Below are 15,094 nucleotides of genomic sequence, written 5' to 3'. Positions count from 1 at the left end.
GTTGTCCTTCCCAGATCTATGCAATCAAATTTCAGAACATGTAGGGAGGTTTTTAGACACATTTAATGGATAAACAAACATGACCATAGGTTGACGGTTGAGCCCTTTTAGTGCTCCATATTGTTGTCGACCACAATTTGCAAACTTGTCTTTTGTGCAAGTGCTATCCTGCTGGTAACCACAAATGTATACTCATGTTTCTCCTTTCAAACAGATATTTGATCAAGTCATTTGCTCTGAAAGAGTCCACTTTGTTTACCTCTTTAGACCTTGCAGGCCATTTTCAGTAATGCCCCATGAGTGTGCTTCCAATGCTTAACTGGATTCACCAAATGTTGAAGCGATGCACTATCTCCAGTTTGCAAAGCTATCCTACGTGTTACAGGGGAGTGTAAAAACAGTAAGGTTAAGGCACAAAACAAAAAGTGCTGTACAAAAAACAACAACGAAACATGTCACGTGATATTTAAAGTAGAAAATAACAGCAAAGCCAATAGGAGCATGTCTTCAGAAAAGGCATCAGGGAAGGGAATTATGTACAAGGGGATCGTCCACTAGGGGGCGGTATATCTATGCTGTGGTATTTTGAGACGTCACCCAATCACGTGCTGTGCCAGGAGTAAAAAAAATCTGTTGAACTGCACATTTGTACAATGAGGGTCGCCCTGAAAAGAAGTTGCATTGCTGGAAGATTAGCTTGACTCCTTAATGTATTTGCATATGGACAATAGAGTTGATTAAAAAAAAAAAATCGCTGAAACGGTTAAACAGCACATTTCTCCTTGAAATACATGTGAACAGTCAGCCTACCATGATGTAATTTTTTTTTTTAAAACATATAGCTCAATACAGTATTTCTGGGAAATAAAAAAAAACGCACCAATTAATCCCAACCAGGGCGCCGTAGCACACAAGTGCTAATCAGGGGTGCTATTGTGAGAAATTATCCAGTTTCACTTGATTTGGCCAAAAATGATTATTCTTCATAGAAATATATTTTTGGTTATCTGACTATTTTGGAAAGGTAGGAACAATTCAATGTTCTTCCATCAGATGCTGTACTCTATTGTACATCTGTGAGTAAATTATCATCACACTTTTTGTATTTGCCGGTGTAAGATTTTTGGAATGTAAAAAATGGTCGGCCTTGGCTCAGTAAGGATAGGGAAACACCGTTCTGAATGTTCGATTAAAATATTTCATGTATAAAACACTGACAAGAAATGTCATAAATAGAATATGAAAACATGAGTGACGTGCCAAGAGTGATGGCGTTTTCTTCCAAAGTGACATCGGACGCATGGATTTACATTCATTTGTGCTTTTTTTTTTTTTTTTGCTGTCTCTTTTTGTCAAATGAAGAAAAGCAAAACGCAGGTTGATGGCGGCGTGAAATCATCGCTGGACCACTGTAAGGTACATTTGTGAAGAATACCAAAAACATTGCCTTGGCCTGGCCTCTATCTGGCTTTGGGCAGTCTGCTGTTGAGATTCCTCTGATTGGTCAGGTTGTTGAGCATGCAGTTGTTGGCTAGCGATGCCAGCTTTGAGTTGATGGCACCCTTCCTCTGCTCCCAACTGCTCTCATCTTCTTCCTCGGGCTCCTCTTCCTCATCCGCCTCGCTCTCCTCGTCACTGCGTTCGTCACGCTCCACCTGTAGACAAAAATGAATTGGACAACATGATTTTCGTCTTTTGACCGAGATGTGCAGGCAGATAGAAAGAATGCTGCTTTCACGTTAAAACTTTGCCAAACGGTCAGGTGTAACACAGTTTGGAAAGAACATTTGCATCATTATTCGAAATCAATTTGCGACATGGTAATTAACACATGGGCTCACCTTTCCCTTGAACATAAACTTGCAGATCATACGCAGGATAAGGTAGGCCCAAAAGATGTGCAGACCTTGGAGCACTAACAGGAGGGTGTTGAAGAAGTAATAACCAAAGAATGGATCGAAGAAGTCAAGCGATAACACCAATGTTGTGTGGATGATTCTGGAAAACAAACCGTGTTCATTGAAGGGAAGCAAAAAAAAAATGTGGCAAAAAGTCAGTCTCAAGGCTGTAAGACAACACAATATAACTGGACATTTACCTGCAAGGAAACACGACCAGCCGTGTAATCAGGAAGACCAGAGAAAAGACGACAAACAGTGAGTCACACGTCTTGGTCCACTCTGCGTAGTGAAACATCTTGGCCGACTAAAAAAATAAAAAAAGGAGAAGCCTTATTAGCTCAGAGTTGCAGAGAGTGATGCGAAAAAGATGCTTTAGTCCAGACTCCAAAAAGTCAGTCATGCGACACCCGTTTATAAGTGCGTGCACAAAAAGGCAACCTTTGGAATTGCAATCCCATAATGATCATATACGTATGCCTACAAAGGCTCTCGTTGGAGACCCCACTGGTGCCCGTGACACTTCCTGGTTCAAGGAAGTTGAAGAACAGGTGCATTATTCCAGTCACACCAAAGTGACTCAAACCGTGGAAAAATGAGTAATCCGGACATTCCCAAATTTCCACTCGCTCTCACGTTGAATGTGACAATCATCTTGTTGCACAACTCTACGATCGACATTACATTAAAATTCTCACTGATGATAATCGAATCAAAATGTTCAGATCCAAGTTCACTGTCAATTTGGAAGTGTTTTTTTCCTACGAGCGAGTCAGAGATCACGCGAGTCGTACCTCGAGCAGGAAGTCGGACGAGTCGTGCATCAGCATCACAAGTGTGCCAATTCTCACGTAGTTGCCGCAGTAGGAGAAACCAATGAGAAATATGGTGGCGATGTGATGAATGACCTGCTCCTTGAAATCCTGAAGCACACGCATATTGGACAGTGATGCATTGTCTGGAAAACCGCTGTCCGGTAATGTCCATCTTCAAATGTTAAATGTGACAGATCGACAGCAAAGCTTAAAAAAAATAAAAAATAAAAATACACGTATACAAACGAGACCAAGATCATTTTCAACATTTTTTGTGTATATAATTTAGTGAACATTATTAATTTTCATTCAAACCCATATTTGAATTATTATTGGTTACAGGAATAAAAAATGAATTAATAATTGGTGCATAATCGACATTTGTAGCGCAAGAAGAAATCATGCAACAGGATATACAGAACCATTTTTTTAAATTTTTGACTAAATATGTGCACAATCAAATTGAATCATTAGAACGGTAACGCTAAACTACTGGAGGTTGTGTGTGTGTGTGTGTGATCTAGAATAGATTTGACTTACTTTGCGCTTGACATCCACAGAAACACAGAGAAGCAGCGACAGATAGAAGCCCATTTCCATCGTATAATACCAGCGATGGGCATTGGTGACAACCTGAAACAGTAAATTAAATGTTATCTGTGGAACAGCATTAGAATGGTTTGGGATTTTTTATCATACAGTAGTTACTTTTATTTCGATCGGACTTCTTTTTTTTTTTTTTTTTTTTAATTTAGTTTGATCTCAGAGCAGGTTTGTTTGTTTTTATTCATTTTTCTTTTTTTTTTGGGGGGGGATGCTTTGTTTATTAGTTTTAGTATTAGTTTTATTTATTTATTTATTTATTTAACACACCGAGTATTTGTTGAGTAAACGCCAGCCTGCTCTTAAATGTCAAACGAGGAGGGTGACAGTGAGGAATGAAAATACCTCTTGCCGCCCATGTAGCTCTCAAGACAATGAGAGGAAACCCACCGAGACGAGAGAACTCCACAAAGAAAGGAAAAGCTGCAACAATATAAGCAGTAGCACAACTCGCAATGTGTTTTTAATGTTGTCGCTTTGAGGCCGTGAACCCTAAAGGGAAGCTTGGCTGCTTCTTGTGTGAAGGAATGCCGACTTGCAGGCATGCCTAACTGCCATCATTGCTTTCCAAACGAGTGCGAACAGCAGCGTGAGCAGGTGGCGCTGCTTTTAAGTCATCTCTGACAGTTTGATTTACATCAGTGACTACACACGACTCACACGGGTATTGGAATTGAGTACTCATCATTACTCTGCTTAAATAGAACTTTGTCGTATCTGTCGTTCACTTTGTGATTTACCATTCTGGAAACTTTTACTTCTACTCCACTATATTTATGAAATAAAATTATTACTTTAACCATAACGCATTGTAATTCGTTACAACAAAGGAAAATCCAGTTGACGCAGGAAATCTTTTTGTGAGCACACCGTTTGTGTGCGAGTTGTGTCTTCCACTCCCTCTTTGTCGCTCCTCTCGGCTTGAGGACAACAAATGCCTGTGTCATGTAATAGCAAACGAGCTAACAAGTAGATCTTGAACTTCACTCAACAAACTCAATGTAAAAAAATGAAAGAAATAAAAACATTGCAGCAAAAATCTAACGACAAAGACTGAACTTCCAATATTTAAGCGAAGTAAATTTTGGAAAATGACTTTAAACCCAAGCGCAGCAAATGCCAGAAACTCTACTTGAAGCCTTTACTTTTAAAGTCAAATTCTACAAAGTAACTACCACATCTATCAACGTTTTTGATTTTTAAAAACATCGTCGTACTTTTTACTCAAGTATAATTTTTATCAAAATGAGTACGAATTTTTTTTTTGAATAGGTCTATTCATTTTCTACATTGGCGATCCTGTCGTAATCAAGCCAACAAAATCTGCACAAAAAATGCAAATCCAACCCGAAAGACGACTCGTCCGAGTAAAATGATCACACAAGGAAATCTATCCGACAATATCCAAAATTCCTCCTTACTTTCTTACCTGCTTGGGAAAATCCTGCCAACACTGTCTGTGATCCCAAAACCACGGCGACTGCAAGGTCACAAAAAAAAAAGGTACAGTCTTAGTACAGTTGAATAATACTGCCAGAAACAAGCACAGTAATACATCTATAGCATTATTACAACATCATGAATTAGTTTGTTGTGACAAAGGGAAGCGCTTCGAAAAATCAACAAACAACAGACTTACGCGGAGCAAAGAGCCGAGTCCTGCTGCGAAGGCTACGAGGTAGAAGACAAAGCGCCAACTGCAACACGTCAAAAGGAAACAATTGACACAGACACAATGGCAGGGTTGTTATGATTTGTTTTTATAGGCCACCGCTGATTTGAAAGAAAACAATCAAGATGCGTGGACAATGAATTGCTGAATCAAAGGTGAACGTCTACACATCTTGAACTTGAATTGTTTTTGAGCAATTCTAATTGAAGAGGCTTCCCAAATTGGAATGATAGTTTCAGGCCTCAACGGCAACATTGGCTCAAAGCGATTAGGAAATTGTGGCTTGAAAATACATTTGAATGGGATTTTTAGTATCATCCATTTGCTTCAGTGGTCAGTGCTTGGTGAGCCTCATCAAAATGAACAAACCCAATCTAAAAACCAGTGAAACCAAACTAAATTAAAAAAGTAAAAGTCAGAACAAAATAAAAAGAAAGTTGCATGAAAAATCCCAAACTATTAGAACCCTGCCGGGAGTACTTGCAGAAAGCAACGCAAGCATGTGAAGAACATGCAAACTTGTCACAGGGAGGCCAGAGATCAAGGCTAGACTCAAACCCCGAAACTCAGAACTCTAAGGCCCACTTTAACATCTTCTGTTTCTCAGCTTGAAAGCAGACTCACGAGGCTTCGCAGAACTTTTTGGTGTTGGTGGGTCGGTCCTGGTTTCTTCTGTGCCGGAACCAGGTTTGAATTTTGGACTGGGAGAGACCGCAAAGCTTTGCCAAGCTCGCCAATTCTCTCTGAGGGGAACACAAATGTTGGCGCCATGAAAACATCAACTTCACAATGCTGCAGGCTCTCTCTCTCCCTCTGCCCTCTCCCTCTCTCTCTCTCTCGCTCTCTCTCATTTATTCAACCATGTTGGCTGACATTTCTGTAGCCATTCCATTAGAGGAAATGCAAATTCGCTTGTGGTATTTATTCAACCTGCCGTATTTTCCTTCTTGACACGTACAATTGCTTCCTTTTCTTGGATGCAACAGTAATGTGTCTCTCACAGATTTTTGCTAACATTGTTTAATACTTAAAGGATATCAACACTGTCATCTCGTTGAAACCTTCTCAAACACACGTTTTAAACATATTGAAAAACAACAACAACAGAAAAGGTGATTAACAGAAACATATGCGGTAGGAAAATGTAACAGGGCATTTGTGTTTCTTCTCGTGTATTTTAAGCATATTTGCAGATTTTTCTGATGGCAGAGGGATGTAATCGAAAACCGGTTGTTGTTGGGAACCGGTTCGCAGGGTTTTAATTCCTCAGCATCGTTTGCCGTTGTTGTAAATGATTCCCTTATCAATTCCAGCCAGGACAAATTCCATCACCACACACGTACGTCGCGTAGCATGTGTAACGTGGCGATGTTGTTTTCTAGTGCGGCTAGCTAGAAAGGATAACAGCAGGGCAACGTGCAATACTATATATAGATATTTGGTCGATATTTGGACGAAACTCTGCCAGTATGCAAATGTTCCCCCCTAAAAGACTCTGTAGTGATTTAAGTTTTTTTTTTTTTTTTTGCGATGAGACAAAATGGGACGCCCCCTTTTGGAACTCTGCTTTGTTATTTTTTTTCCCGTTTTCAGCGTCTGGCAAACGAGGTAATATTGCTCGCTTTGCCACCAAAATGCAAATGCACATTACTCCTACTTGTCCACTTCAACCTATGAAAGTAGAAAAATGTTCTGCACAATAGTTTGGATTTATTGACAGTAAACGTGAGCTCATGTGATCACCTCCACAAAATCAAAAATACCTTCGCAAGTTAGAAAGGCTGAAGTGGACAAGTGCATGAATGCGCACACGAACCCCAACTGGTTATATTTGTGCCATTTCATGACGCTAAAGTTTTGTTAAGTGTCAGGAGGCAACCATCGAGTGGTGGAAGGCAGCTTTTGTCACGTCTTGTTCCTGTCCAGTGCACTGATTGGCTAGCTAACAGCCAATGGACGAACACGCCCCCCAGACGCCCCAACAACTCCTCCGACTTTCCGACGTGGCAGACGGCATGTGCCGACTTTCCGACGGCCGACATCCGATTGCTGTATTGAGGCCTTTGTGTCAGGTCAAGTTCGTACTTAAAAAAATATCTTTCTTGCAGTTACAATTAAGACATAACACAAAGTGGATGCTATACTACTTTAATCTCCCTTTTTCCTAAAATGTATGGATAAGAGAATTGATCAAGAATTGAATCATGAAAAATAATCCAAAACAGAATCACAATTGTAAAGATCTTTTCATTTCTGATGCCTACTGAAGAGGGAAACAAAAACAACAGTGGAGCTGCTTCACTATATTTGCAAGCATGCGACGTTAACGCAAATAAGTTTATATTTTGATGAGTGGTGAAAACCGGGCTTGTCTACACATGAACGCTGATGACGAAACATCAGACGTAGCTGCAGATGAGGGTGGGGGTGTAATCCTGTAATGAACCTGTCAGAAACTTGTCTGTTCACCGATGATGGGACAAAAAAAATGTCTCCAAGTCAGTCTCGCCAATTTTACAGTCATGCTTTTAATTTTAACTGTGCCCTTTTAATTGCTAGGATTTACAACGCTTGTACTGAAAGTCAGCAGGGATATCCTCAAAGAAAAATCATTCTCTGAGTTATTGCACTGCTGTGACGGCACGTCAGTCATCGTGGCTCGTCGCACGGGGACTTTTTCAAACAGGTCCTGAAACAGGTGCCAAGTACTCATCCGAATAGGTTCCAGTGCAACCGCCAGTTGTTACGCAACTTTAACTCCACAACAAAGCAGTTAAAACAAAGAAGATCGACGGATAACTTTACAATAATAGATAGAAATGCTTAGCATGTTTATGCAGTTGATCATTTTCTACTGACGAATGCTTTTTTTTTATCCGTGTGATTCCAACAACGAACAAACTAGGCAGCATTAATTAGGTGCTTGAGAACTGTCAAACAAAAATGTGACAAAACTCAAATAGTAAAGTAATGACGATCTCAATTTACACACAATCGTAGTTACTCGTTGTGAAATCTGGGCCGGGAGTTGAACACAAAGCGGCTTTACTCACAGGATGTTTTGATTCATTATGATGTATGAATGTAAACATGTAGCTACACAGGTTTATTGTACCTGTGATCTAATAGCATTTAATTGGTCTGCCTGTCACTATAAACATCTCTCTCTCTCTCTTTCTCTCTCTCTCTCTCAAACTTTTCGGACGCAGTATGTTTTTCTAGAGGTGGATAAGCGAGAAACACCCAGGGCGGTTGTGTTGCAGCAGTGTTTGGTAGAACAAACCCCCCACCACTCATCAAATTAAAAATCCCACTGTGACCTTTCGGACGATCCAATTTACATGGTAAAGGTCACACGGAGCATCCCATTCGGTTGCATCTGCCCTTTTTGCACATGCTCGCTCTGTGAATCATACAAACAAATGAGTGGAAGACTGAGCAGAATCACCTACTTGCGACGGCTGACGGCTGTTCTGTTTGTAAAAGTTCTCCAGCTTTGGAATAGGAGCGGCTCGAATCCTTATCCGGTCCTTCACACCTAAATGTTTGCTTAAAGGGACAGCCATGACCCTGGCGAAGACAGAAAAAGAATACAAGGGGCTGAATTACTAAACCACATTCAATATTCAGGTCATCAACAGCTGTCCAACATGACACCACATCAGCAATGCAACTTTTAGCGGCAACCAGATCGCTCGTCACTATGCTCTTGTGTGGCACCTTGTGAATTTGTCTTTGCTGATACGGCGTCAAGAAGACACTTGATCCACATGCGTGTGTCGTGGAAGAAAAAGGACAATGTTGTTGTATTCACACGAGAGCGTATGTGTGTGTAACACTATCTCATAAATAATCATCCCGAAACAGGCAGAGAGGGAGAGGTCAGAAAGAATGAGAAGGTCAGGAAAACACACACACACACACATACACACACACACACGCAGTCTCTGATTACAAGCACACATTCAAACAAACACACAACTGTGAAGATATGATGGACAGCTTGAAAATCTCACTGATCATTTTTTCCTCCAATATTTTGACATCACTGATCAGCGGCAGACCATAATTTAGTATCTGGTCCTTCATTGAGGATTTGCACGTAATCCACTTCACCATCATGTTGAATCATCATGTCAAATATAGGCAGAATGAATAAAATACAAAATGCAATAAAACAGCATACAACTGTGCCAGGTATGTCATCTGGCACAGCCCAGAAGCAATATTTATCTATTAACATGACATACACAAAATTTTGAAATAAGCTTCATTATATTCACCAGAGATACAGATTATTACATGTATTCATGTGCGTAGATGGCTACAGATGTGTTTTGCTCTGAGCAACCAAAGGGCGCAAAAATACTGATGTTAGCTAGCTAGCGCTCTGCGGCGTATTTGAAACGATTGCTTAAGAAACAGGTCCATTTCGAGGGGCAATCATTTAAAAAACTGATTGATCATCAAATTAGTAATTATTTTTGATGAACAATTAATTGTTTGGATACCTTTTGAATTAGAAATTCTCAAAATCCTCAGAGTTTCAGCTTCTCTACACTAACTATTCTCAGATTTCTTCGTGTTGAATCAAAATAAAAAAATGGCTTCTACTTTGGAACATTTTAACATTTTTGCCCATCTTCTGACATGTTACAGACCACACCAGCAAATCTATGATAATAAATATTTTCTGCACTGTAAATTTGAAATAATATCCTGTTTCTGAATAAAGGCATTGGAATTAACAATGATTATTTGACCCGTTTCATCGATAAATTGAAAGAGAATATCCTGACAATTTGGTAGCTGAAAATCGACCAAACTTTACACCTTCAGAAACCACCTCCAACTATTGACATACATATTCTAACTTGATTTGATGAACTCGGATGAGACCCAAAAATGTAATTGAGGCACTGCAGCCAAGAGAAACACGATGAAGACTATTGGGAATAAATCATTAGAATTTCATGAGAAAAATTACATTCGACTTAATAAATGTCTCGTGTGAAGCCAGCAGAAGGAGGTCTTGCCGGCCTTGATGGCTCATCACTGTTACAGATACAACACAAGCATGTGAAGCTCACACGGGATTACACGTGGATAACGCCCAGCCCGCTGTTCAAATGCTCAGCGTTCGGGCTGACAAAATAGTCTCTGAGATAAGGCATGTCAAACAGGCTCCATATCTGTGCATCATCACGTCACTACGTTGGGTCGCTGTCACTGCTTATTGTTGACGAGCCGTCAGCCAGCCCAACCAGTCGAGTGTGCGCCATAACCTTTTCCTGAACTATTGTACTTCAAAAAAGATGTCGAGTAGGGGCTATGTTTTCATAAAACATCATGATTTGTGTGCGTGGGCAAGTCGAGTTGATGAGTTGTGTAGAGATTTGGCGTTCCAGCGGCTTTTTCTTTGACACGTCCCGGCGCATCTGACAATTTGGTTTCTGGACTTAAAGTCAACCTTAGACCAGCTCGGAGCAGCTCTAACGGACACGGACACAAACAATCGGGCTTCATTTGACTGCCGAGGCAAACTTGATGTCATCCACCGTGGAGAGCTGACAATATGATATGAAAATACCCAAAAATGAAAATGACACACATGCACACAGACTGCGCTTTGCGAAAGACTTGCGCTGGGCACAAAATGAGGTTTCTTCAAACAAATTCCATTTTATATTCCACATTTGTGACCTACGAGAAGGGCTGACTAATATTTACAATCTGAATTTAATAATTGCAAATACATTAAATTTTATTTTTTTATTATTATTTTATTTTTATTAACATTTTATTTTCTTCAAGGATTTCAGTCAGATTTTTTTGTCCAATCAGATTTCAGCCTCTCAAAGCAGCTATGTTCATTTCATCTTTTTAGAATCAACAGTACTGCTTGACGTGACTTGACTATTTTCGCAAACCAATCAAATTTCTTCTCTCCTTGCAACGTCGTCCTCATTTTTCCATCCCCTGATTGGTTGGCCCGAGCGAATCTTGTGAGAGTGATACGCACACATCAATACTATTTATAATCAGCATTATTGGTGAGCATGAAGTGTTTTATTCTATTTTGAATGATTTTGTCATTTAATTAGAAAAATATAGATTCTAAACTGCTCCGGATGATCCACGTACGTGACACAGTGGGATGCTGTATGATTGTGCTCATCAATAGTATTGATTACTTTCTATAATAGTAACATGATCGTGGTGGCACAAAGACTTGGATTAAGTTGAATAAATAATTCTTACACACCTGTAGTCGTAACGACGCTAAAATACCCATTGAGAGGTTAGTGTAGTGCATTTGAGAGTTTAAAAAGATGAGTAATGATCCACCCATTATTTTCTTGCGAGTTGAAAACTCAGCAGTGAAAGCAGCACAAGCTGTGAATATTTCACACAGCGCTCATAACAGCTGTCACTGTCAACTCCAATCCTCTTTTGAAAGCTTTCTTCTGAAAATTTGGCCCAATGACACACACGCTAATTTTTTCAGCACTTTGAAAATCATCGCCTTGTTTCCTTGCAAAGCCCGGAATATGTAAACACGGGTGTGAAATTTTTCTTAAAGACGACATTCATTGGACGATACAATACAGTACGTGAGGTCGGGCAAGCAAATTCCCTTTTGTCATCACCACGGCATTGCTTGCCTTTGTCGTTTTTTTGCTCCGCGGGGGATTGTTTAATTAGCACAACTGGGGATGTGTATGAAAGCTTGTGGTGGATCAGCACAGAAACATTACACCATTGATTTACGCATCTACAGCATATGAGCTGCAATACAAAAAAAAAAAAACACCACCACAGCTTTTACTGACTTCAGCTGCACTCGCTTTATGTTGAGATGCTTTTAGAGGAGAACATGCAGTCAGCAGCTAAAAGTGTCTACTCACGACGTCAGCCTCCCCCTGCACGTCTGAAGAACTCCCCCCCGCCCCGAAACCGACTACTCACACTCTAATGCAGCAAAGCAGCGAGCGTGACGGGCACAAGTTGAAGGGGGAACTCGACACCCCATAATTGTACACTCAACCGCCACAACATGCTACGCCGCATCTGATGAGATGAGATGCTACAAACATTAATCCTGACACATCTTTCAATGACATTTGGTATCATTTACAAATATGAAACTTTTTGTTGAGGAATAATTATGAATGTGCTGACCACTATCGAGCAATGACTAGAAACTCAAAAGTGAGATGGTAGAAGACGGGCGAGTTGACGGTGCAAAGCCTATTAAAACCATCCAATCATTTTTTGCACTGCGTGTCATCTGTATTCGCGTTTGGGCGAGCTTGAGCCATTTCCAGTTGACTTTGGGTGAGAGGCAGGACCAATCTTGAGCTGGTTGCCAACCAATCACGCAGCACTTATAGATAAACAAACACTCACATTCACGGAGTCTTCATTTGACGTCACTTGTTTTTGGGGATGTGAGAGGAAGCACGACAACAGATTTTTTCCCTCTTATTGAAATTCATTGTCATTCCAATGCTGCTCGCAGCCATGGGGGGCATTCTATTTGTGAAACATGAGCAAATTGCAATGATATGTTGTAGCCATGGTTACATACTCATCTTATTTCAACTGCATTCCAATTGAGAGGCGCTCTTGACTAAGTCTCAAATAGTTTGCGGTTGTAGGAAGACAAAACATGACATCAGCTGTGTCAATTTACATTAAGAGTACTCAGGTGGGATGATTAAGATTGACATGAGGACAATTCATCCTCAATTTAACCATCTCACATGCCTAACTGTATGTTGGCTGTTGTGCATGTCGCTTTTACTGATGTACAACTGTAAAACAACATATTGGGACCCCCCTCCTAAAGCGAAGGCAACTATCAGCTGGTGTTCCACATATCCAGCAAGGCCAGCAGAGTGATGGGCCGTGATTAAAAAAAAGTATGATCCAAGCAGGAAGCCGCTCACTCACCTCTCAAAAACATATCTCAAGGCTATGAATGCAAAGGCCACTGGCAAGGTGTACACGAGATCTCTGGGAAGCGGATAGTGACCCTCCCTCGTATCCATGTCCTGCCAGTGGACGCCAGGTGGTAGCCAGTATCTGTCCTGCCACAGCCAATCATTTAGCAGGGCCTCCATCCTGGGGGGAAGGAGAGGACAGCGCTCTTTTAATGTGACCTCTTCAAATGGATGTCGATCATGCGCTTAAGCTGCTTACACCAGCGGGCACAAGACACACACAAAAACTAAATAAAAAAAAACACGTACAACAATGCACATGCAGAGAGTTGGAATCGGTTCCGACAGTCACATTGATTGAGTGACGTATTGAGGAATATACGGGGAAACCCCAAAATGCATCCTCAAGCAAGTCACACCTCAACGTCACTTCTTCCTTAAAGGATGAACGGGCTTGTGTTCAACGCGCGTTTATTAATTTAATCAAAATCAGAATCATGACAAGAATGCGAGAAAACATCAGTAGCCCCCCGAAGCCCCCCCGCCCCCCACACACACACGTATGACGCACACACAGCCATGAAAACAATGTTTGTTTTTCTGACATAAAGCCAAATGTCGATTTTCCTAACGCAGCAGAAGAGCGAAAGACAAACGCAAAAAGCTCTCTCTCACCTGCTCGCGCTCCTGTGAGGGGGATGACAAGCGCACAGCGACAAATTGGCGGAGGGGGAGGAGCCTAGCGACCATCACGCTGGGGGCGGGGCTTATACGTCACCATAAGCGTCACCTCGGAGCAAAGGGGCGGAAGTGGTGGCCCGGAGATGCAATCCTGCAATCGGAAGTTTCTTGAGGCTTGTCTGTTACCTTTTCTGTCTTATGTTGACAATGTACTATGCCGATATGTTTTGTACATTTGAAGTTCAATTAAAAAAAAAACAACAAACAAACAAACAAAAAAACAGACATTGGAAAGGGCGACAACAGGTAGCAGAATGAAAAAAAAAAACAGGTAGCAGACAAAAAAAAATAGAAACCAAACCAACAAGACAAAGATAATAATGCTCAATTTTCCTTTAAATGATTGACATAAAATGTCTATCAATAAAGGGGGTGGTTGGTTTACACTATTCGGTCCCAGAATAAATTAAAAGATGTTAACACAAGATGTCTGCAACAGATTTAATTGCCAAATGGTATTTTCATTTTTGTATAATAATTTGGGATTATAAATATGGTTTTGTAATTATTATATCTTTTTTAACATGCTGCAATATTGTGTCGTGACTACATAATTATTTTTTTTTTTTATCCTGCTTAAATATTTGTTCCTTTATGAGTGTAGCAGAAAGAGAGAGAGGTAAATTAAAGAAAGCCTGTTCTTGTCGGAAAGAAGATGCAACAGCAAACTGTCCTGCTGGGTTGGATGTCGCCAGAAGAATTTTATATCATATCTTGTTCTAATTCCCAGCTAATTCATATTTCACTTTTTATATATATTTCATATATATTTCAGCTGAGCAGTTAAGTCAAGATGAATATTATGAACATCTGTGATCCGACAAGCTTTTCAAAACGTGCATTAAACAAATTCTCTTTATTGTGGCTGACAGACACCCAATAAATTAATTTTGTTATTTATGTTGTTTTATTATTTATGTTGGTAATATTCACCAATGGATTGGCATAGTTGTTGGTTGCCACTTTAAAACCTGCACTTGCTTTGGGTATTTGAACTGTCACTGATATCATTCATCAGTTTGGGGTTATACCGATAAGATTTCAAACTGCGCTCACATGATGCTGCTTTTCATACCAGTCATACTATAACAGTAGGAAAAAAAACAGGAAGAAAATTCCACCCAGAATGTAGATAAGCGGTACAAACGTTTACCTTCCTTCGAGCCACATAACGACAAAGCAGAAACTGCTACCATTGTACGTTCTCGTGAGCTCATATTCAGTGGCAGAATGTTGACAAATTTATATGGGGACTCATGTGCTGTATCATATTATTGCAACTGCATTGCACTTACAGGTTAAATACAATTGAACAACTGAAATGGCTAGAAAAAAATGTCACATTTAATTCAGTGATTCTTCACATACCACTAGAGGGAGCCAGCGTACTAGCAGTTGTACCCATGACACACTTTGGGA

At 40.3% G+C, this 15,094-nt stretch overlaps 1 protein-coding gene across 2 annotated transcripts; it reads right to left on the bottom strand.

Annotated features, from left to right (window-relative positions):
- Positions 1–45: 45 nt before the first annotated feature.
- On the bottom strand, positions 46–13,692 carry cers4a (ceramide synthase 4a). 2 transcript variants are annotated; one of them, XM_088312775.1, is made up of 11 exons: positions 13,610–13,692; positions 12,945–13,115; positions 8,437–8,558; positions 5,613–5,731; positions 4,956–5,013; positions 4,738–4,796; positions 3,254–3,346; positions 2,693–2,821; positions 2,099–2,205; positions 1,842–1,998; positions 46–1,655 (listed from the first exon to the last, which is right to left on the bottom strand). In XM_088312775.1, exons 2-11 carry the CDS (start codon positions 13,112–13,114, stop codon positions 1,461–1,463), a joined length of 1,209 nt encoding a protein of 402 aa, XP_088168901.1. In that variant the 5' UTR covers position 13,115; positions 13,610–13,692; the 3' UTR covers positions 46–1,460. The 2 variants fall into 2 exon arrangements, with proteins under 2 accessions (XP_088168901.1, XP_088168902.1); XM_088312776.1 differs by having other exon boundaries at positions 4,746–4,796; positions 8,441–8,558.
- Positions 13,693–15,094: the final 1,402 nt, after the last annotated feature.

The sequence above is a fragment of the Idiotropiscis lumnitzeri genome, chromosome 13 (genome assembly GCF_059441095.1).
Source record: "Idiotropiscis lumnitzeri isolate Australia: NSW breed Sydney's pygmy pipehorse chromosome 13, RoL_Ilum_1.0, whole genome shotgun sequence".
In the NCBI taxonomy this organism is placed as follows: domain Eukaryota; kingdom Metazoa; phylum Chordata; class Actinopteri; order Syngnathiformes; family Syngnathidae; genus Idiotropiscis; species Idiotropiscis lumnitzeri.
The sequence above is the reverse complement of the archived record's forward strand: the minus strand, read 5'-3'. Positions and strand labels throughout refer to the sequence as shown.

Coding starts and splice junctions, on each gene's coding strand:
- cers4a (XM_088312775.1), bottom strand. CDS start 13,114: ATGGAGGCCCTGCTAAATGATTGGCTGTGGCAGGACAGATACTGGCTA. Junction 5,732..8,436: donor CCGTCAGCCGTCGCAAGTAG/GTGATTCTGCTC, acceptor TGTTCCCCTCAG/AGAGAATTGGCGAGCTTGGC. Junction 5,014..5,612: donor AAAAAGTTCTGCGAAGCCTC/GTGAGTCTGCTT, acceptor GACGTGTTGCAG/TTGGCGCTTTGTCTTCTACC.